Source organism: Eublepharis macularius, chromosome 2 (assembly GCF_028583425.1).
Source record: "Eublepharis macularius isolate TG4126 chromosome 2, MPM_Emac_v1.0, whole genome shotgun sequence".
Lineage (NCBI taxonomy): Eukaryota > Metazoa > Chordata > Lepidosauria > Squamata > Eublepharidae > Eublepharis > Eublepharis macularius.
In genome coordinates, this window is record NC_072791.1 from 136,522,216 (window position 1) to 136,546,831 (window position 24,616).

The window sequence follows — 24,616 nt, forward strand, 5'->3', positions numbered from 1 at the left end:
AATAATGAATTTACAGAAAAGTGCTTTCCTTGCTTGTCACACTCCTGCTGGTCAGGGTGGGTGGTGATGAAGCCGTTTGGCTTGTCTCTCCAAGCTTTGCTCATTTTGCTACCTTGATTATGAGTGCCAAGTATATAGTTTGATCCCATCTAGTGCAGGTCATTTTTAGTGATATACGACTGGTCTGTGATGACCAGGGGCATACATAATTTAACCAAATTGTGAGGATGGATCAGTACCAACTACCTGGTAATATGACATGTTGCAGGTTGCCACTGCACAATTGTAAAACCAAACAAAATCTTGCTTGAAGCAAATTTACATTTGAGGTGGTCAGCCTGAATCACAAATGAATCTTTGCCCTGGGTCAGCTAGAAGGGTTTTGGTTTTGCCTCTCCCTAAAGGCAAAAAGGACCAACTATCCAATTTTCTAATGGTGTATGAGTACGTCAGCAGACAGAAATATTTGTGGATAATGATTCTTTGTACTTTTTTACGGTTGCATAATTAATAAAATTGGGCCTCTATTCTTCTGGTCTGGATTTCTGTCCCATTTCCACAGTCTACGGAATCTTAAGTAGACACTTGCCTGTTCTTACAAAGGTCTAATGTGTTATCCTGTTAGCCTTTAAAGCTCAGCATTTGTGCTCCTTACCTGTTTCAGTAAACCATCTGGTCCTGTGCAGCCTACAAAATAGGAGGGTTAGAATATTAGAAATATTATTTTTTTTAAAGGAAGTTTAAAAAGCATGGCTATAATATATCTAAGTCAAGATCCCAGGAATGCAGCAGGGTATATATGAGAAAACTACAGCCAAAAGCAGTGCTTAAACATACAGCCTAAGGAGATGAACTTTACTCTCAAGGACATATACAGGAATCCCAAACACCCTGGGGAATAAGCCCTAATAAATACATTGATACTTGCTATTAAAATTGTATAGGATTCATTGCATATCCAAAGTAGTAGTCAATAGTATTTTTTTATACTTTCATTTTGCTGTCCTTACTGTGTCAACATTAGAGATGGGCACAAACCAGGGGGAAAACAAATTGTGCAGTTTCAAACCAGGAACCTTTACGAACTTGCCCCGGTTTGCGAACCAGTTCGTTTGGTTCATGAAAATGTCATTCAAGGGGTAGCAGAAGGTCACTTCTGGAGCTGCAGAAAGCTAATCCCCCTGTTGCCTAGGAAACTGATTGATTGGTGCCAGGCTGTCTGCAATGACGAACCAAAAAACAAAACAAACAAATTGGCCTAAAAGTTCATGGGGGTTCGTCAGGAATGGGCTCTGATGAACTGCTGGTTCGTGAACCACAAACTGGCCTGGTTCATGATGAATTCTGGTTCGTATTTTGGTTCATGACCACCATCAACATCCTTCCAAAGTGTAACTGGCTCAGAATGCAACATATATTTTCTACAAAAGCAGTTTGTACTGCTCACCCTCAGAGACAAACTACAAGTGGCAGCAGCCATGGGTCCATTCTGTGGCCACCAATGCCATTTTAGAAGTATTTGTAGTTCTTTTAAAATTGCCATGAGGCGCTGATCCGGGGAGCCTATGTGGCACAGCAGCCCCAGGAGCTCTTGTTTCTCCCCCTGTGCCTTCTCAGGTGCTGAAACAGCAAAGAGGAGCTGTTTTGGTGCCTGAAAATGAGTAGGGGCAGGGGAGAGCTCCTGGGATTGTGGTGCTGCAGGCACACTCCAAATCAGGTCCTTGCAGTAATTTAAAAGAACTACAAACGCTTCTAAAATGGCATCATCAGCCACAAGATGGAGCCAAGGCTGCTGTCACTTGGTCGTTTGGCTGTCACATGGTCATTTGGACCAACTGTATTCTTCACAATAAATACACTTAGCTTCCTTACCACAGGCAGAAACACAAACACTATCATGGTTGTTCAGCTGGATCATTCCTTCAGGGCAGAAACATCCTTCAACAAATATTCCTAGGACGTCATCTTGTGGTGGATTAGTGGTGACAGAACTTTTTCTGTGGGATATGGTAACAGGATAGAAATATCACTGAATAAAGAGTTCCACAATTTAGTTTAGTGCTACAAGCTGTACAACACTGTAATAAGAGATGTATAAATATTACGTTATTTATTACTTTTAGATTTTGTACATATTCACTGTGAGCATTTTCAGTCTTCCTGTTTCCTTTGCTGATTTCCTGTTTTATCCATTTTTATGTAATTTTGCTGTATTTGTATACAAAACCTAGCCACACTCTTACTATCTAATTTTTGTTATTTTGGTCTGGAAAAAGACTACCACAATTTCATCCCGAACATCCAAAAATCAACTTTATAATTGAACCAGAGTATCTATTTCTTCTTTATTTTCCTCAGAATATCTATTTCTAATAAGAAGCCTTTCCTTAAAAAAATCAGATGATCTTCCAATGAGCTTGTCAATACACACCCACAACAGAATTTTTATTTTGTTGGATTTTTAATGCATCCAACGTTCTAGCACCCCTCAAAATAGCCCATTTTGGAGAGCAAATAAAAAGGATATGAAAATGGTTGTCGGGGAGGGATGTACACAAACTCATCGACTCAGCATCTTGGTTAATACTCCGTTTTGTGTTGAGCTGTGCTGCAACAACGAAGTCATCATGGTTTAGTGTGGCTAAACATGAAGCAATGTAACAGTTGTGCATTTTGATATGAATTCAAATGCACATCTAGAGGCTGACGTTGTCTTCCTTTATTGGGATACCTGTTTGCCTATGCATTCTGATTCATTCTGTAACATGATGCATCAAAAATATTAATCCCAGTTTACATTCTGGTATGATTAGAGTTTGATTAGGCCTTCTGAGGATAAAGTAGTTTTGTACAAAGTTAGTGATATTATATGATTGGTTATGCAGCTCCATTATGTCATCACATTCATTATATGATTGTTGCTGAGTGGGTGGGATCACATAATGAGGAATGAGCATAGCTGTTGCAGTTAGTATAAAGACCTAAGAGGTTTAGAAATAATGGCTTTGAACAGGCATGAAAATCATCTGAAAAGCTGAGGAGTGAAAATTTCCTTCAAAGCACATTTATTTTTAATCTCAAGGATGTCTGAGGATATAAATTCAATATTCTTCTGATCACAGTATCCCTATTATAAAAAATCAGAAAGTGCTAATAAAAAAAATATGTGCATTAAGTGAGAATGTAATATTTACTGATATAAATCTCATGAAAAAATCAGCATATACATACAAGGCTGTAATAAACCACTCACCCACTATAGCAAGTGTGTCTTTCTGTTCTCCCACATGGTTTGTAGATTTGGTCTTGCGAGCACGTGAGTTCTGTGACACATTTAGAATTTTCATTTGTATCTATTCTAATTTTACATTTCCCAAGCATAAAATAATTAAATGGAGAATAAATGGTAGGCGCTGTAATTTCCACTGAAAAGCCCCATACACACTAAAAGAAAGGAAAGCTCCATGTCCACATCTCTTTGTAGAGGCAGAGCTCTCTTCGTTGACTGTGACAAATGAGAAAGCCCTTCTTTGTGATATTGTTCATTCATTTCAGTGAGGTTTCTCCAAAGGCTCTATTAAAATGAATGGGGTCTGTCCAGTAGCTGTACTTAGTAATTTGCACCATTCATCATTTTAGTATATACTCAGGTTTCAGGTTTTAACCAACCAACATTAAAGCAAATCTTATCCAAAAATACCATCTGATCTGATCTGTATGTAAACTAGCTCCAGGCTGGAAGCAGCATAAACTGCTCTCTTAAAGGCCAGTAAAAGCTGGAGGAAGTTAGAAGGCACTGCAGTCTGTCGAGGCCTTGCTGGGGCTGCAATTACATGGATCTCTAGATATTTCTCCTTCTTAGTGATGGGCACCTTGTTTAACGGGGAGTCAGTGTGAAAAAATACTGGAGGAACTCTAGAGCCACTTACTAGATGTCATTACAGCAGCCTGCACACAGCAAAGGGCTAATCATGAAACTAAATCTTAGGGGCTGATGATAAGGTGGAGTCCTACTGGTATCTTAGGGTTCCCAGGAAGCACGAGGCCCCTTAAAAGAAGGAAAAGTGTCCAGGGTCAGAAGATCCTCCAGCCACTGGATTGTAAAAATGATGGAATTAGTGGAGATGGCTAAACATGCAGCTCTGATCAGAGATAAAACATTGTCCACCTTTATGGTTAACTGGAAACCCCTTATTGACTTCCCGTTGCGAGAGGAGGAAAAATGAACTGATGATTTGCAGTTTTGATTTGGGAAAGATAAATTTGGGGGAAATAAATAGAAGGGGGGCAGTATTGAAAAGGTAAATATTGGAGATATTAAAACTAAAAGTATAATGTTTGTTAAAATATGATAGATGTTGTAGAGAACGATGGAAAATGAAATTATTATTTCTTTGTTATTTTCACTTTTTGTTATTTTCACTTTTTGTTCTTTTTCTCTTTTTGTATTCTGTTTTCTTTACTTTTTTTTTACTATTTCTCTGCCCTTTTATTGGACTTTAATCTTATTAATGAAATAAAAAATATTTCTCAGAGAAGAAGATCCTCCAGCCCTGGTCAAAAAATGGATGGGAGGGAGTGGCCTCTTTCAAGAGGAGTTCCCCTTCCTGCAGGATGGGAGGGCATGACACCAAGGCAAGGACACAATGAAAGGCTGGCAGCAGAGGACAGCAATGATAGGCACCATAGCCTCACACACCAGGACGGCCGCAATCCTGAGAAAGGAGCCAGCTGGCAAGGAAAGCCATGCAGAGGACAGGCACATGGTGATGGCTTGCAGCATGGCTCTACTGAGTCTGACAGGGGCAACCACAGCCCTGTCAATGCCTCGGGAAGCCAGTCTCCATCACCAGGAGGCAGAGGTGAGCCTGGTCATAGGACAGCAGGACAGTAGGATGTCCCTCCATAAACGAGATGTGAGCCAAGCTGCAGGGCTGGGAGAAAGCCAGCCATCCCCACTCTGCAGCTGAGCTTTGATGCATCAGAAAGGGGAGGAGTCAGGGAGGGACACCTGGTCAAGGAAATTCAGGCTAGATGGAGTCAGTCATTCAGGGAGGGGGGACATCCTACAGACATTGGCAGCACTGGGGGGTGGGGTTACCCCAAGGGAGAATCCTTTAAAAGGAGGACTCCCACAGGCAACCAGGAAGGAAAAGAGAGCCTGTCCTAGACTCCTCATTGTAGCGAGCAGGACTTAGCACTAGGAAGAGATGGCTGAGGGTCCTGTAAATCCTCTTCCTCCCCATTTCTGAGGCTACCTGGGAGTTCCTGCAGGATGAGTGAGTGGGAACAAACTATTCAGCATTATGCAAATGTGTAACATCACTTCTTGTGCAAAATCAAAAGTGATGTCATGACATTGGTGCAATGCTCTAGAATTCTCCCAAACTCAGTAGTTAATCCATAGAGTTTTAGGTGATTCTTAGAGTCATTTCAAACTGCTCCCCTCCTTCCTCCCCCCTGCTGCACTGTTCATCAGCTGTAAGGAAAGGAGAAGCACCCTTAGAAGTTTTCTAACAAACTACAACATAAATATCTACAATCAAACAGCAACTATTTGCACATTTCAGCGTGGACTTGATTGGCAATCCCCTATTGAACTTTCAGCACTTTGTGGGAGCCAATCCTACTCCCATTATTGGTCGGACTTTGTGTCTTATAGTCACTTTGTAAATTGGTGTGAATTAAGTATAAAATTGTAAAAATATTTATTGTCTTATATGCACTGCGCCACTTTAAGAATATTTCACATAATATAATTTTGAAGAGAGTCTTTAATGGTATATGTTGTTTGTTCCCTTAGACGTGGTTATCCACCCGGGTTCTTGCACTGTTCAGCAGCAGCAGGGGATAGAGGCCCAGGCTGCGATGTCTCCTGCTCTGGGCCCTTTTCCTTCTGTTCCTTCCCCTCGCTGCCTAAAGAGACAGAGAGAGCCTACGGCAACATCAGCTTTTGCAAATCGTCTTGCTGGGGGGTGGGGAAATGCTCCGGAGAAAGCTGAGAAAGTTGCAGCTGCCTGCTCCAAAGATCATTGAGAGCAGGCTTGTGACTGGAGGAACAATTTGCAAGAGTTGCTGTTGCCGCAGGCTTTCTCTGTCTCTTCAAGCAGCGAGGGGAAGAAACAAAAGGAAAAGGGGTGGGGGAGAGGAACTTCAGTTCCCAGAAAGACTTGCGAAAATGATCCTTTATCCTTCACGTGTAAAATGTCACTTGTAGCAAGGCTCTTACATGTATGAATCTGTTAAAAAATCCTTTAAAAAATCTGTTAAAAAAGTCCATTTAAAAATTTATAGGGTTTTTTTTTGATGTAGTGTGTGTTTTTTAGTGTTTCATATCATGTTCAGCAGTCAGCATTGCTGGGCCTCTTGCTACGGCTGAAGGCCTCCTGCTGGCAGCCTAATTTTTTAAAAAACAGCAATGTCAGCAATGTCATACTATCCATTCTGGGTAAAAACTGGAGGTGATGTAGGGTAGCTCTAGAAATTGCCAGAAGCTCTATGGAAGCTATCTTTGTCCTAGAGCTAACCTATATCACTTCCAGGTGTTATCCAGAAGTAATGTCACAACATAGCTGACATTGCTCACACCCCATTTCCCCATCCCCAAACAACCTGCCAGTTGCCAACCTGCCAGTTGCTCAGCCTGGCAACCCTATCAGCAGGACAATATATTTTGTGGGAATGTAAATATATAGATGTGTTAAAATTCTTCAGAAGACACAACACTCTTGTCTTTTTACCTTATTTTTATACCAATGAACTCTGCTTACTTTGATAGCATTGATCCAGATTAACATCAATATGCGTAAGGTATAAAATGAAGCCTGCAGAGCAACCAGTCAAAAAAGCAGGGATATACAAAAACGATGGTTGTCAACTTTGGCTTGAGAAATTCCTGGAGATTTGGGGATGGTACTTGGGGACAGTGGAGGTTGGGGAGGAGAGGGAACTCTGTGGAGATGTGACCCCATAGAATTTGCCCATTTTTAAAAAAGATAGAGATGGTGCAATTGCACCACTTTTAATGAGGGTCCTAGGCTTCTCAGCAGAGCAACTAGTTATCCTTTCTACAGGAGAGAATGTATATCCCACAGGCCATGCAATGGAGGCATGGGAGTTGTCATTCTGGAAGAACTCCAAGCCCCCACATTTAGGTTGGTTAACTATAACAATAACCCATTTCTGGGAAGTCTTTCAACTCACCACACTTCCCCTTGCTTTTGCTTCTCCAGTCCACACAGATCCCCTGGTATCCACACAAGGCTGCATAGGCCTGGAGACTTCTGCATTCAGTGTTTCGCTTTGGCAGGGAGCATCCATCCATAACACAAGCCTCATAGTAAGGACGTGGAGGGACAGCATTGTGACACTCTCTTAAGTTCCTGTTTAATGAAGTTTTTTTTTTACATTGTTGTACCATCCTTTAGAAATTCTGGATGGCACACACATTCCCCCCATTCATTTTCACCATGGGATAATGTTAGCCTAACAGAAAATGACTGACCTTAGTAAGTATTGAACCTGGATCTCCCTAGTCACAATAATCTAACTATTTTTTACTATCCCACACTGGCTTTTTTCACAATATGAAAGATATCATAACAATACAGATACTAACACAACATTTATGAAAAATCTATTATTTAAGACCTCAAAGTTTTCTATTCCAAAAAGCTGAGAACTAAACTGACAACTGGATGCTAATGATCCAGCACAAATATATTTTAAAATATGTATTTCTTTCAACTAGCATGAAATACTGTTCATCAGTACTATACACATTTTATAAGAGTAGTTAGGGAATTGGTACTTCACTGATACTAGCTCTTCAGAGTTCTACACTACACTATTCTGCTAGGGTTTAATGTGCTTTGAAGCGTTTTATTTAGTTTTTATATATATTTGTGTGTGTGCACGTGCGCGCATGTGCAGGGGTGGCATGTCAATAGAGGCAAGTTGGGCAATTGCCTCAAGTGCAGAGGCATCGGAGGGGGCGCCGGGGGCAGGGGCACGTGCTGCGGAGCAACTGAGTGGGAGGGCTGGGAGGACACACGCACGCCAAGCATTCCTCCCCCCCTATCTTCTGCTTGTGACCTCACAAACTGGAAAGGAGTGGAGGACTGGGAGGGGAGGATGAGATGGAATAATGACAGAAGAGAGCAAAGGGGAAGGGGAAGGAGAAAGCGGGAAAGACCTAGAGAATCAGTGGGGAGATTTCTTTCTCTGCCATTTTCCCCCTCCTCCTCTCTCTCTCTCTCTCTCTCAATTTAAGCCTTGGGCGGAGCTTCCACATGAAGCAAGGAAGAGAGACTCTAGCTGGCTGGGGAGCAGCGAGCTCCCGTCTGACCTTTTCTCCCCTTGTTCCCTCCTTTCTTTTTTGCTCTTCCCCACCCCCACCATGTACTAAAAGGAATGACAGGAGGATTGCCCATAGGCAATCTATACACATTATCTCTCATTATCTCCAATGGGCTTGAAGGCCTGAGCTCCATTGAAATGCATCACAACACAAAAAAAGTTGCAAAGAAAATCTGAAATGGATTTTCCATAAAGGTCTCTGGGACAGAATACTCTGGGAGTGGAATGACAGCCCCCAGAGTGTAATGACTGTCCCTAGCTATAAAGCTTGTGCTCCAGGACCAGAAGGACAGGTTTCAGAGTGGAATGACAGTCCTTGGAATAGGCTTAGTGCTCGGACTGGAATGACAACTCCCAGAGTGCAATGTCAGCCCCTTGGAGCAGAATCTGTGCTCTGGGAAGGAATGACAGGTTGCACAGTGGAATGACAGCCCCTGGTAGTAGTAGAAGCATTCTTGGAGTGGAATTGCAGGCACCACGATTGAATGACAGCCCCTGGGAGTAGCAGAAGTTTTCTCGGACTGGAATGACAGCCCCAGAGTGAAGTGACAGCCTCTAGGAACAGAACCTGTGCTCAGAGATTGGAATGACAGGTCGAAGAGTGGAACGACTGTTTCTGGGAATAGGGTCAGGGCTCTGAGACTGGAATGACGCCCCCTGTCATTCCACACCCACTGCCATTCTAGTCCCAGACCACTGATTCTTCTCCCAGGGACTGTCATTCCACTCTGGGGCCTGTGTTGATAGATCAAGATGGGTAGCCATGTTTATCTGTAGCAGTAGAAAAAAGCAAGAGTCCAGTAGTGTCTATAAGATTAACAAAATTTATGGTAGGGTATGAGCTTTCATGAGCCATAGCTCACTTCTTCACTACTGGTCTCTTGCTCTTTTTTTGTGTTGTAATGCATTTCAATGGAACCCATGCAAGTAAATTGGCATTCCTGGCTCCCATTTTTTCCAATGGGCCTTCAAGCCTCTCCCATTATTTCCAATAGACAATCCTGTCATTCCTTTTAGTACATCCCTTTCCCCTCCCTGGCTGGCATCAATTCTACTTCTCACCTTTCCTCAGGCTTTTTTTTTGGGGGGGGGGGTGCTACTTTTGGTGGAAAGAGTGGCTGGTTGTGTGTGCACCACCACAGAGGAAGGAGGAAGTGAGGTGAGACACACACAATTCCCTTCCTGTGTGACAGGTAGGAGCAAATCACTATTGTTGGGTTTAAAGTTGTTGTTTTACATTCTATTACTTTCCTCCCCCCTTCTCCCTTTCGTTCTCCCTCCCCCTTCCTCTTCTCTCAATGCTGCTCCTCCCTTCATTCCAGCAGAGCAGCGCCCTGCACTGTGCCCCTTCTCTATCACCTCCCTTCTCTCATCCCCTAGTTTCCATATATCACCCCACCTTCCCCACTTTCCCCTAATAGTTTATTTCATACACCATACACTTAGCTGTCAGCTGCTGCTCACTTCAAACCCAAGGGTGGGGGTGGGGGGAGGATGAGCATGGAGGGTAGTTCCCAAAAGGGATCTCTGACAAAGGTGATCAAGCAGGCCCTGTAAGAGAAGCCCTCCTTCTACTGCCAAGAGTCTCTGGGTTCAGAGAGAGGTGGGAAGAAAGAGAGAGGGAAACTGTTTTATACACACACACACACACACACACACACACACAAAAGGAGGCATGCTCAAAATTTTAATGCAAGTTGCTGTTTCTGCTCAGAAAATATATTTTTGGCTTACAATAAGAAAAACAAAGACTGTTGTTATTTATTCTCATACTTATTTAAAAAATTAAAATTTAAAATTTAAATTAAGAAATAAAAATTAAATTAAAAATGTAAAAAGTTTCAAGTTTTGTGCTTTTCATTTTTCCTACATTTCTTCTGTTTTTAAAAATTGGTTAGCTGGGGCGGGGGCACAAGTAGGTATCTCGCCTCAGGCGCCAGAAACCCTGGCACCGGCCCTGTGTGTGTGTATGTGTATGTATGTATATAACTACACAACCTCTGAGCCTGTTCGCGGGGAGGGAGGGCTAAAAATGGAATAAATAAATAAAATAAAAATAAAAAATTCTTTAGGAGAAATAATTTGTAGCTATGGAATTGGATGCCTTCAATATGTGGATGACATCCAGCTCTTGCTGCAGGAAAATATGCCTCCTACCACCTCAGTCTAGTCCAGAAGATGGCCCCCTACCACATCTTTCTTTATGCTCTGCCACAGCAGTTTCGCTCATCTGAGCAAGGGCCTTCTTCACCCTGCAAATGGGCAAAATCCACAACTGCCCGTACATGCATATTCTCTGTGGTGGCCCCTACTTTTTGGGATGGCCTGCCTTATGAAGTTAGGAGGATTCCCACTCACCTGGCTTTCCACAAACTGTTAAAAACTGAATTATTTAGGACACTTTTTTACACAAGTAGGAGGACTATACTGTAAGGAAATGGTTCATCTATTTAGCTTGTATAAAAACATAAAGGCAGTCCCCTGTGCAAGCACTGAGTCATTACTGACCCATGGGGGACGTTGCATCATGACATTTTCTTGGCAGACTTTTTACAGGGTGGTTTGCCATTACCTTCCCAAGTCATCTCAGCTTTACCCCCAGGAAACTGGGTACTCATTTTACTGACCTTGGAAGGTCAACCTTGAGCCAGCTACCTGAACCTGGCTTCTGTCAGGATCGAACTCAGGTCGTCGTGAGCAGAGCTTGGGCTGCAGTACTGCAGCTTACCACTCTGCACCACTTGTATACATGCTGAATTTACATCACACTTGTATACATGCTGAATTTACATCACACTTCATTTTTCTAGAAAATGTGACAAACAATATTATTTGAAAATGTGCCTTACCATATAAGTTTACAAATAGAAGGAGCTACACAAGAAGCCATTCTGGATGATAACATTTCAAACTGAGAAGATGTCAGATGTTGACCTGAATCACAATATCTAGTAGCAAGGTCCATCACTTTCCAGTCCATTGCCATTTCTGTGAAAGAGTCTGCCATCTTGCCATTCCTTTTCATTGCATCATCTGTTTTTTTGTTGGTGCATGTACCTGACCAAGATGAGAGGGTCACTTTGGTAAAAGGCTAAGATGGTACAACAAGATTTAAATTTCTAATTCAAAGAGAAGTGATGACTTCTTAACTTGCTGTGCCCAATTAATTTTTATGTTGCCTCTCCAGGAACTTGCCCAAGGTGGCTTACAAAGTAAAAAAATAATAAAAACTAAATACTAAGATATCCAGCATTAAAAAACAGACCAGACTATACAAACAGACCACTGATAACTTAAAATAACAGCTTCCAGATACAGAGCACACACACTCCCTCTTATCTCTTCGAACTTCCCAATACAAAGTAATATCCAAATATGTAGACTATTCACATAAACAAGACATAATTATTTGATATAGTTATTATTCTACTTTAATGTATTACTTACCACATTGCCCTTCAGTATTGTTATAAAATGTGCTGAAAGGCAGGCTTATATGAAAAGCAAGGTGAGTGTAGGAGACCAAAAGTCTAATTTCAGGTATTTTAACTACAATGTGTTGATCAAAGCTGAAGATATCAATGCCATCCTTAGAAAAACTTGGAACAATTTCTTCATTGTTAAACAGAACCTTTAAAAATAATAAAAGAATTAGAATAATCTAATGGGCCACTTGAAATAGCCTCATGAAATGGAGATACAACCTATCCTAGTGATGAAAAGGAAATCTATACTAAACTATATTAACACAGATCCACTGTCAATATCACTATGTCTGATCTGCATGTAATTGAATGGGAGAGGAATTGTCTTGTTACAGAATAGTGTTGGTTTTGCCCCTTTCATGGAGATGTATGGTACCACTCTGGAAAGAAAAGAGCACACCAAGCTTTAAAAATGCAAAAGTTCATATAATGGAGGGAGAGAGGAGGAGGGGCAGATCTGCTACCTACATCTACTAGGTGAGTACTCCACCAGTTGCAATGGTAAAAGAAGAAAGCCCACAGTCTATAAAGAACTTGTTTAAAAAGTTGTTCAAAGAATGGCAACAGCCTATAGAAGGTAGTTGAGTCACTCATCAACAATGATGACTCTAGGGTCAAGCTAAATGAGACATCAAGCATGGGTTCAAAGTTCAAACTCATGGCTTGGAACACAATTTGACCAGCGGAACAGTTTAGTGTAAAATTTGATTTGTGCCACTCATACTAAGACAAGGAAGCATGAAATATACCCCATGTAGAGGGGAGTATGCCCACACTCCTGGAGGAATGTAACGCAGAAGGAAGGCTGTGGTTGAGTGAGGAAGTGAGGAATCAAACCCAGTTCTCCTCCACTTGAAGCCACCTGGGTGACCTTGGGTCAGTCACAGCTTCTAGGAACTTTCTCAGCTCCACCCACCTCACAGGATGTTTTGTTGTGAGGATAATAGTAACATACTAATAATAACATACTAATAGTAACATACACACCACCGAGGGGGGGGGTGAACAGCAGGAACAGGGGAGGAAGGGAACCAGCTGAGCAGCTGGCAAAGGCTAGAAGGAGGGCTGAAAGGGAGTCCTTCCCCTCTTCCATCCCCCAGCACATGGCTCTGTCCTTGAAAACTTCCGTCTCAGGGTAAAATTGTATCCCCAGCTACAGGTCTGAACTCATGCTGGGTGTCTCATTTAGCTTGACTCCATGTCACTGTTCAACAAGTTCCAGTAGAAAAGAGCAAGAGTCCAGTAGCACCTACATGACTAACAAAATTTGTGGTTGTGGATGGATACATCTGAAGAAGTGAGCTGTGACTCACAAGAACTCATACCCTACTGCAAATTTTGTTATACTTATAGGTGCTACTGGACTCTTGCTCTTTTCTATTGCTACAGACAGACTAACATCATGATCTATCAAGTTCCAGAAACACTTGCCTAACCACAAACTATACTAAAACCCCAATCACTGCAGGTGCACTAGCTGAGAGAAAATGTATCTCTTAATGAATGTCCTTGAATGAGGTCTTTCAGTTTCTCCCTCAATCTTTCACTACCCATTGAGATGATAAGCAAGCTAACATACTGGGGTCCAAAATGTGGTACAGAGATTATAAAGATAATAGCAGTAATTTGTTGAACACTGTACTTTAAATACAAAAGCAGAACATTTTGTGAACTGCCCTTATCTTTTTCTTTCCAATTTATTTTCATGCTTACTCAGATTCTGCACAGAATGGCATTTCTATTCATGCGAGAGAAATGAGAGTTTCGTTAATCCCCCCTTTCCAGTACGCTCCCTACCCTAGGGTTGCCAGGTCCCCCTATCCTCCCAGGAAGTGATGTCATTGTGTGGGCCACGGCCACCCCGAGTAGTGCTCCTGTTTTCAGTGGGGTGCCAAATTGGGAGTGGGGGATTGGCCTAGAACATGCCTCTGTGGAGCGTGGGAGCTCTCCTGCATGCTGCAGCGGCCTAATTCAAGCTGATTTGTGCCTGATCTAGGCCAAATCATGCCCAATTTTGGCCAACACTCAACAGTGGCCTGTTCCAGGCTGATTCAGGCCTGCAGAAGCACGCCGTGCCACCCGGGAGCATGCCTCCAGGAGGCCCATGCCTTCCCCACCGGCCAGGTAAGCAGGGATGGGGTGGATAGTGGGTGCAGGGGAACCCCCACCCCTGGTAGGATACTGGCAACCCTACCCCCAAGTCACACCATATGTTGTTCTTGAGGGTCTTATTACTCCTTTGTGAGAGCGTGGTGTTGCAGTAAGAACAGGAGGCAAGAAATATCTGTGCTGAAATGTGTACTGTGATCTTGAGGTTTTTGGATCCAACTTCTAAGGAAGCTAATGAATGCCTTACCAGATTGCCTTCTTTTCCATTCTCTACCACTTGTGTCAAAGTAATCATAGAATGGTTATAAAATATGAAAAGGGTCATAGAGTAAACAGCTTTATCTAACGCAGCAATATAGTGATTATCCATTTGGATCCAGAAGTTCTGAAAGCCAGGTCTGGTTGGTTTCACCAGTAAATAGGTGCAGTTTCCATGGAAATTATAATAGGATCCATCAAATGTTACATAGTGTAGATTTCCCCATCCACTGCATGTACCTAAAAAGCACAAATTAACTTATTGAAGTCAGAAAAAGGGAAGCATAGGTGAACTACCCCTAGCTACATGTGGAAGTGGGCTCAGCCAACCAAACTACTTTTTAAAAAAAGAAAAATATCTGATAAATATCTCATTAAAGGGAAGGAAAAGGCTCCAGTGAGCTAACAACAATGAATTCTGTGGCAGTTTACATGCTCAGTACTCTGTTTCATGATGTTTAATTGTACATTTTTATCTAGTTTCTTTGCTATGTGCCATTATTAAACCGTGGCTGAAATTTCATTGAAATTGCTCCTATACAGTCTAATCCTAGGCATAGTTGCACTCTTTAAATCCATTGAAGTCAATCAGCTTTGAATGGTAGAACTTGGTTTAAGATTGCACTGATAGTAAACCAGATGTGATTTCAGGCAGAAAAATTCAGTTTGATGAAGCTGAAATATCTTATGGTTGTTGTGGGTTTTCCGGGCTGTATTGCCGTGGTCTTGGCATTGTAGTTCCTGATGTTTCACCAGCAGCTGTGGCTGGCATCTTCAGAGGTGTAGCACCAAAAGACAGAGAGATCTCAGAATCACAGTGTGGAAAAGATGTTGGCAGGTCATTTATATCTACTCAGGAGGGGTGGGGTTGAGCTGAGTCATCCTGTAAGAGTTTCCCAGGGTGTGGAATGCTAATGGTGGGAGGCTTCACTGTATCCTGAGGAGGTTCTTTTGCATATGGATTGGTGCTTGATGTGCTAATCTTCTCTGCAGGGCTATTGTTGGGGTGGCCATGGGGAGCCCTCTCAGCCCAGTTATAGCAAACTTCTACATGGAACATTTTGAAAAAACAGCTCTAGAATCAGCACCCCACAAACCTAGTGTATGGTTCCGGTTTGTGGATGATACATTTATCATTTGGAGCCATGGGGAGGAAGAATTGATGGGGTTTTTGAATCATCTCAACAACATCCACCTGAACATACAATTCACAATGGAGAAAGAAATCGAGGGAAAACTCCCATTTCTGGATACCTTGGTCATCCGCAAAGCAAACTTTCAGTTAGGTCACAAGGTCTACAGGAAACCAACTCACACAGATCGGTACTTACACAAAAACTCCAATCACCACCCCTGACAGAAAAGAGGCATAATGAAAACATTAGTGGATCGTGCAAGACGGATATGTGAGCCGCACTTTCTCAATGAGGAAATTAATAATCTAAACCACGCAATTCAGGCAAATGGCTACTCCAGAAATGAAATCCGAAGAGCAATCAAATCCAGGATGAATCAAACAACCAAGGAAAAACAGTCTCCTACAGGAAAAGTGTTTTGGTGCTACACCTCTGAAGATGCTAGCCACAGCTTCTGGCGAAACGTCAGGAACTACAATGCCAAGACCACGGCAATACAGCCCGGAAAACCCATAACAACCATCATTCTCCGGCCGTGAAAGCCTTCGACAATACATCTGAAATATCTTACATCAGACACCGGATGGAAAAAGATGAATCAAAGAAATGTATACCACTTATGCACTTTTGGATTCTTCTGCCACACACCTATACTATACCCTATGTAATCACTGCTTCTATAACCACCCCCAGTTCCATACATTATTTGCTCTTAACCTGATCTCTTGTGTTTTCTGAGCCTTGAAACATTCATTTCTGTACTTTCATAACACACAACTTTGTATTTGTGCATTTCATCTCAGTTTGCAAATTGCAACCCACATCATTAAAAACTTTTTAATGTTCTTCGTTTATTACGGTTTTTGATATTCATTAAGCAGATCAGTAAAAGGTATTCATACTTTACCCTTTGACCATCAGTTATGTGTGTCCTTTGCTCAATCAAAATTACTCTGTGTTTCTTTCTGAAAACATTTCCTTGAGTTTATCTAAATGTTACTTTGGTCTACACTTTGTACTAACAGGAGTATTTCAGTGCCTAGAACTACAAGAGCAAAGCAGCACGAGTCAAAAGCACTGATCTTCTGATCAGAAGCACTGATCATAGCACATTTTGGACAGAGAGGTTGAGCTGAGACACTTGAACCCCTAAACTACACATTACAGAAGTAGTAGGGTGTTCTTTATTTACTTACCTATTTGACAGATCTGTCTGTTGCACAATTATGATTATAACAAAAAATAGTTCCTCATTCCTTGAATACCTAGAACACATAGGCTGATTCCACACACATTGGATAATGCACTTTCAATGCACTTTAGCAATTGTTTGGAAGTGGATTTTTTGTTTCACACACGAAAAATTCAGTTCCAAATGATCTCTAAAGAATATTGGAAGTGCATTATCCAACATGTGCGGAATCAGCCTAAGCTAACTGGCATCACCTGGGGGCAGGTTCCTTCCCCTCAGCCATCATACTCCTATATCTTTAGGCACTCCCACCTCTCCATCTGGCCAGCTTGATGTTTCCAGCTGTAGCTGTGTTTCTGATTGCTGGAGCTTCTGGCTGACATCATCCTCTGGCGCCTCCTTCTCCCTCAGCCTGCCTTGAGCTGTCAGGAGCCAACTCTGCCAGAGAGCTACCAAGCAGCTCACCCACTTGTTTGCCTGCTCTGTAGGATGGCTCTGTGGCTTGAGGAGAAAGTGGTAAATGGTCCCACCTGACATATTGTCATGACGTTCCCAATGGTGTAGTGTTTCATCACTACAATTTCTTCTGGTGAGGGGGAGCAGGGCAGGCAATAAGCCAGAGTATCCAGCACATTTGATTAACCAGTAATCCTCACAAGTCCTGGATAAGAAAGCTTTTACTGTACTCTGAAATAAAACACTGAACTAAAAGTCCTCTTGCACATCATTTTAGCTTGATAATAATGCACTGTGGAATGCAAGTCTTATTCAAATATCACTTACATTGGCATTCCAAAACCTCACAACAACCTGATGTTTCACGGTTTTTTACTAGAGGCAATCCATTGACACAGAGTTTTAACTTCTGAGGTGGACAGTGCACATCAGATATTTTAATGTGGTTTCCACCTCCTAAGCAAGTGGCAACTTGGCAGCTTCCAAACTTCCATGTTTCTTGTAACTGTTGATATGCAAAAGAAAATCATAGAGGAATTAGTACACCTCACTATGCCTTATTATTTTAATGATGAATTTAAATACGTATACATTGCTCTTCCATAATACAACAAGGACAGCTTACATCAAGTTTAACACAATATACATATGTAAACATATGGATCCAGCACAAAATTTTTGCCTGTGCTTGTGCAAGCAGAAATGCAAGAAAAAGACTGTGGTAGCTGCTTGCACTGTCGAACTTATTGCATCTCCACTTGCATTTCTGATTCTGCAAGACAATATGCTGCCAGTTTCTGGGGTCTATAATATATAGGGATGAATATGGTTGGTGTTGCACAATATCTTGTGCAAGTGGAACCAAGGATATAAAGCCTGTCGATGTTTTTTGCTTCCACATTGCTGGATCCAAGCCACTGGCTGTATCTAACCATAGAAAAAATTAAATGCCCTTAATTTTTTTAAAAGATAGTAGCGATTCCTACCAATTTGTCCCTCCCACTGCAACGTACTGAGGCTTCAGAAATTTTGGTCCTGGGGATGAGTGGGTGCACAGAAACGACATAGTGGGGGGTTGCAGTGAGAAGTGCAGTCAAAATCATGACCCCTTCTTAAGAAAACTTGTGTCCTTTGGTTTTCTTAATGGAGTTGGATACAGGCCACTATAAAAACTGACAACCAAAAAACCATTCTTCCAGTTTCCAGATACAAGACCAATAGTCACAAGCTCCAGTAAAACTCATTAACCCACACTATAGATAGCTATCAGAGACAGATCAAACTGAATTGAATTTGATCTATAGGATACAATGAGCATGCAGACATCCAATCCAACGTTAATGAAAATGAAAATTTTACCCAACATGATTTTCCTATACAATAAATAAACTCACAGCATTTAATGATAACAATAATCCTGTCCTTTCTGAAAATATATACAATTAAAATGATAATTTTTTCATAATAGTGCAAGTGCACAATGCATGTTCCTGAATAGGGACATAAGATTCTTTTTGCACTACATATGCTAATTTTCTGCATTTCCTCCTCTGCTGTCACCAAGCTAATTACATTTCACGTTGTATTACCACATCCTATCTTACTTCTTTGCAGCACCCCTCCCACCTCCTGACTAGGATGAAAAGACTCAGAGATTTCTGTTCCTACTCATACCGGATGAAGGAAGCTTGACACTTGAATGCTTATACCCTGGAAACTCTTATTGGTCTTTAAAGTACTACTGGACTTGAATCTTGCATGTCTATTGCAGAGCTTGTTTTCAAGCTATAAATTAGTAAAGTGCACCTCCAGTTGGCATTAAGAAGTGTGCTCACTTTTTTAAGGTTATAAACAATGTGTTCTGAAATTATGGATGTTCCTCTGACTTGTCTTTTGTATTTGTGGAACCAAGTTAATTGATAATAGTGCCCCCCAACATTATATATTTCCTTCCACTCTGTTTCTACTGTTCAATAATTATGTATGTATAGAATAAGTTCCTCCCATGACTTCTGAAAGCTCTTAACCTACAAAGGTTACTTTTTTAACTTGCAAATGATTGTCATGCAAAAGGCTGAAATCTTTGCTTTAGTGTCGGTCAAAATATAATCAAACTTAATTGCCAATCATATGATACTCTGTTATTTGGATTGTGATTGAGTATCTTCTGACTCTTTTGTGAAATTCTGCTTTGTGTGGATTGTATTTTTGTGTTTTATGGCAAAACTGTCTGGTATTGTTTTGTAATTGTGCTATGGTCTATGGCTGAAACAAATATACTAATTATATTATTTTTGATTCTAAATAAGGGACCCACAAACATATACACATTTTCCATACTACACCATTCTACTTATGTATTCAGTGATGTTGTTTTCTCACCTTTCTAGGGGGATTGAGATCGGTGCAATCACTCACAGGAGTACGTGTGGGGTCAGATTTCCTTATTACATAGGGAGGAGGCTTATTCCAACAACTCCGAAAATTCCCCTTACAAGGGCTCTTGGAGATCATGGAAGGTTTGGTAGTGGTGATCACAGTAAAGGAACATTCTCCATAGTTGAATTCAATCTGGCATGATGTATTACAAAAGGCATAGATACACCAATCTGAAGTATCCATTGTCACAAACTCACTACTGCCTAAAAATCCAGAGGAATAGTTAGTAGAAGCATGACATGATAATCTTCTAGTGTGGTAGGAAACTATATAACATTGGGGCACCTATTTTTTTAAAAAAAATATTCACCCACATCAGCAATAAATAGGAACAGCAAATTCTGTATCTTTGGGATTAATATATGCAGATTTTTTTGAAGAGTAATACAATTCACTCAACAACCTAATAATCCAATCACGTTTTTGATTTTTAGTGGAATTTCGAAGTATGCATCAGAATATCTTTTCAACAAAGGTGCTTCTTTTATAACCCAAAAAGAGAGAAAGAATTCCACTCATCATTGGGAGAAATTTTGAAATGCATTTGTATTTTGGAACCACACATTCTGGACTCATGGGCCTGAATCAGAAAATAATTTTCCATCAGTATAAGACACACCAGTGGAAAGGGGGCATTTTTTGCAATTCCCCCTCCCACTGCATCTCACTCAACTTCCTGAAAGGCTGTTCCTAGGGTACAGGAATCTCTGGGGCCCTGCCCTGCATCCCTCACTCACCAAGGCTCCAGGCAAACCTGCAGCCAGCAGCCAAGATGATGAAGCAACCCCCCCTCCCACCCACCAAGACAGCCCAGCAAAGCAAGACCCTGCTGCAGAGAACTGACAGGGCATGGGGCAAAGGGCCATGTCCATCCAACATCCCAGCAAGGAAGGCATCAGGGGTTGGGCCAGCTATGGGAACACTGCAGCCAGGCCCAGCACAGAGGTGATGGCTGTGGCAGCTGCAAGGTGGGGCGGCAGCAGGGGAGGCAGTCCTCAGGAAGTGCCCACTCAAGAGGGAGGAGGGCCAAACATCTGGGGGACAATTGAAAGCCTGCCCCAGCCCCAAAATCAGCAGTACGTGGGTCACCTGGGTCACCTGGAGACCCTGGGAAGCAAGACTAGGGCCTTAGTGGTATTAGGGCCTGCCAAGCAGGCAGCTTTCCTGCAGCAGACTCAAATGCCCTACAAAACCCTGTTTTGGGGTGTCCTTTCTCTTCCCCAGGAATACTATTTCAGATGGTATTTTGGGCTGCCATGCAGTGGGGGAGGTGAGGAAATCATACTCCATAGGCAAAAGTCCTTGTCCCCATGGAAAACTTTAGTCTAGATCCAACCCGTTATGCACCAATTAAATAAGTAATTTCAAACAATTTTCTTACCATTAGTTATCAGCTTTCCATTTACATTGCAGTAGCAAGGAGGTACTGTCATTTTTGTTGTTGCTGGTAAGGTTGTGGGAGGCACTGCTACCTTTCCTAAAAGAATTATAAATAAGGGACAACCATACTGTCCAGTTTAACCCTCATTGTAATAAATAGAGAAACACAACAGCAGCAGCCCTTAGTAGATTGAATCCACTTCATATCTTGCTATAATTAACTAGACACTCTGCACATGGGTTTTTTCATGTGGAAGCACAATTACATGTCAAAAGGGAGTTCACTGGATCCTATGGATCTATCCCACAAGCTATGGTGCCTTCCTCCAGTGCAAAGAGCCTTCCTCTGCCACAAAAAACTCTTCTATGGAAAGGCTCAGTGACTGGAGGAAAGTGCCACCACTTATGAAATGGATCTGTGGGATCCAGTTAGGAATGCCAGACCCCCCCACTGGGGGTGGGGGATCACCCCCCGCCACTGCTTACTTGGCCAGCGGGGGGAGCGCACCTTCCATGCATGTTCCCCTGCGGTGCTGCATGCTCCCGTGCACTGCTGCTGCCTGGATCAGGCCTGTTTGGGCCCAGATTGGGGCCACTGCAGAGCACAGGAGCACTCCTACCCTCTGCAGGGGCCCAAAACATGTGTGTTTTGGCCAAGATCGGGCTTGTTTCAGGCTCGTTTTGGTGCAGATCGGGCCCATTTTGAGCTGCTGTGGAGCGCGGGAGCACTCTTGCACACCGCAGCAGCCTGAAACATGCCATTTTTGCATGGATCGGGCCCATTTTAGGCCACTGTGGAGTGCAGGAGCACTCCTGGACTCCACAGCGGCTCAAAACGGGCCCGATCCACACAAAAATAGGCCCGAAACGAGCCCGATCTGGGTCAAAACAGGTGCATTTGGGGCCCCTGTGGAGTGTGAGTGCACGCCCACGGGCTGCACGATGATGTCACTTCCAGGAAGTGATGTCATCATGCTTGCAGGGGTGCACATGTGCTTTGCGTGCATGTACCCCCTCCCCCCAAACAGGTAAGTGCCAGGCCCCAATACCTCGTAAGGTATTTATTTATTTTATTTATTTATTTTTGATTTTTATTCCGCCCTCCCCACATTTCCAGCAGGCTCAGGGTGGATGGAGAAAGTGTGACTGGCTCAGACAAGCAACCCTGGGTGGGGGATGAACAGCAGATGGAAAACAGCAGAACATGATTGGTTGAAATTTCACCCAATTCCCTCTCCTCATTGCAGCGTCCTCATTGCAGCCATGACATTAAGTTGATGAGGGTCTCCTATACTCAGTGTTAGCCTTTTGGGGGACAGAGGCTGCTGGGAGAAGGGGAATGCAGGCAGGGCTGATTCCAGGTTTTGGGGGCAGAGAATGCTCTGCCACCCCCATGACCACTACTAGGCTCTCCTTCTTGCTTTTCCACCCATGTTTCCCCACCTGCCTGTGCATTCTTCCTCTGACAAACTTGCAAATGCTCTAACCACGTATAGTTACAGCTGTGCACACTGCCTGCATGCCTTTCACTGGTTGTTCTGGATGGTGGGTGCAGAGAGGAATTCACTGGAATGGCCATCAGGAAAGCCAGGAATGCACCACCCACATGCCCTTCTCCAGTAGCGCTAGCAGCATATGCTGCTGGGAGAAGAAGTGACAAAGCACCCACAATTAGACTGTGGAAGGTTGTGAATGCAGGCATCAGAGGAGATGCACGAGTAGGAGTCAGCAGCAGTGGGCCCCACTAGAAGCCATAGGCCCTGGCAGCTGCCCCACCTTGCTGTGTGCTGATGCTGGCTCTGAATACAGGAAGGATCTTCCATTTAGTAGGTTCTATCCCATAACTGCCCAGCCAATCAAATTGACTCTCAGCTGTCCATCTTACCAAGAATATCATTAATATAATAATGAATTTTCATTTTCATCATGCGGTATATCTGAGGATTAATTTTGTTTACCAGAACACATGCCAGGGTTTTTTTTTTAACTCAAAGGTGGGAAGGAGCTAAAAATCTTGTGCAGCCTCACCTGATCTCTGAACTGGAGGAGCAATTTCTGATCCTTGAGGTGAATCCACCAAGTTAAGCCCTGTTGATTTCAATGCATTATTTATGTTAGAATTTTATACTAATCCACACATTGTTTTCCTATGTTCCAGCTCCTTTGTGGAATTTTATCACTTTCCCTATTTTTATGCCTCCATTATTTCAGAAGTTTTTCTCTTTGTTTTATGCTGTGCTGCTTTTTAGGATTTTAAAGACCATTGCCCTATTTTAATTTGATATTTTATATTGTTGCTATATATTATTATTCTGCTTCTATTTGTGCAACATTTTATTATTTTTGTTATGTTTAGTGCTTTACTGTGATTTTTGGTGTTGTAACCATGAGCTATTTGTAGATATTTATATGAAGAATTAAGTAAATATATGCATGACCGTATCCTCTTTGCTCTACTACATTTCACATTTCAAAGTAAGAATCTAATGCAATATGGATTAATCTTTTTAACCAACCATTTCCCTGTATCTTGCCCAGAACAAATGACATGACTATTATGTGGCAGTTGATTGCATGTTCCAAGTTTATGATTAACATAAGTCATAATAAATGTTCGTTTTGGTCTTTTATGGTTTTGTAACTATATATTACTGGCATATCTTGCTGTGGAATCAACAGTATATTTAAAAATGTCTATATCACCTTTTCTACAAATCTGCAATTCTTATTTTAATATTTCATCTGCTCACTACAACATGAAAGACTTTTGTGTCCAACATGGCTGTGTGTCTCTTTGTATTACAAACAACAGTGTCAGCTGCAGGTATATTGTATTGCCCATTAGACCTCTGCCAGCTGCAACAGTTCTTTCTCCTGTTATGCCTATCCTTCCTTGCAGCTGTCCTTCACTTCCATGAAGGGGGCCCTTCAATGGGATGTGTAACATGGTATAAGGCTGGGAAAATAAATCCTCCTTGCTTGATTTTCACATGGAGACTCACCCTGGCATAAGGCAACACTTCATGGTTTTGAATGTCATGTCAATGCTAGGATATATACTTAATGGGCTTCTTAATAGGATGGCCTATTCTTACTTTTCAGCATATCCCTTTCCTGTTTCATTTCCATGGATATGAGCAAAATATGTCACCACTTTCTTCATGCATATGTAGCCTCACACATTTTGGTGCATTCACTGAAATGTTCATGGACCAAAGTTGAGTTTGGGGACTTCAGGAGAACATTTTGTGTCTATCATGGTGCCAAGAGAAGTTTTTCTGGCTTCTTCATTATGAGCAGACCAGTGTTCCCTTTGACAGCTGTAAGGAAGCAACTTGACAATGGAAGTTTAATTATATCTATGGAGAGGCAGAACTTTATCAAAGGTCTCCAGCTTTGCAGATTCTAGTCACCACACATTGCTTCAACCTTCACTCTATGTAATATAATAATAATAAATAAGTAGCTACCTTTGTAAATTGTACCATTGGAATCTTTCAGGGACAGTTTTTCTTTTGGATCACTAGGGGAAAATAAACATAAAATACTATTGATAGATTATTGCCTATGTTTTAAAGTGCAACATAAATATTCTCCCCCTCCCTCTAACCCCACCTCCTTCCCCTTTGTTTGTGTGTCAAGAAGAGTCTGGTGAAAATATGACATTTGCAGATTAATAATGGCCAGTTATAATTATGACACAACCATCTATACCAGGGCCGTTTCCACATGGCTTACCTGGTTCTGGAAAACAGCGAAATCTCGCGCAAAATCGCGCAAGATGTTGTTATTGTGTCTTCTCA

At 42.1% G+C, this 24,616-nt stretch overlaps 1 protein-coding gene across 1 annotated transcript in view; it reads right to left on the bottom strand.

The window, feature by feature from the left end:
- The window catches only part of LOC129323466 (mucin-5B-like), a 123,714-nt gene that overhangs the window by 12,849 nt on the left and 86,249 nt on the right, over positions 1 to 24,616 (bottom strand). Inside the window, exons 27-38 of the mRNA XM_054970005.1 lie at positions 24,284 to 24,336; positions 22,842 to 22,901; positions 20,815 to 20,910; positions 19,377 to 19,636; positions 17,322 to 17,499; positions 14,200 to 14,450; positions 11,806 to 11,989; positions 11,208 to 11,415; positions 7,204 to 7,382; positions 3,254 to 3,323; positions 1,873 to 1,997; positions 656 to 687 (exon numbers count right to left, since the gene is read on the bottom strand). Of these exons, the coding sequence (XP_054825980.1) occupies positions 656 to 687; positions 1,873 to 1,997; positions 3,254 to 3,323; positions 7,204 to 7,382; positions 11,208 to 11,415; positions 11,806 to 11,989; positions 14,200 to 14,450; positions 17,322 to 17,499; positions 19,377 to 19,636; positions 20,815 to 20,910; positions 22,842 to 22,901; positions 24,284 to 24,336 (1,696 nt within the window). The remainder of the gene's footprint in view (positions 1 to 655; positions 688 to 1,872; positions 1,998 to 3,253; positions 3,324 to 7,203; positions 7,383 to 11,207; positions 11,416 to 11,805; positions 11,990 to 14,199; positions 14,451 to 17,321; positions 17,500 to 19,376; positions 19,637 to 20,814; positions 20,911 to 22,841; positions 22,902 to 24,283; positions 24,337 to 24,616) is intronic.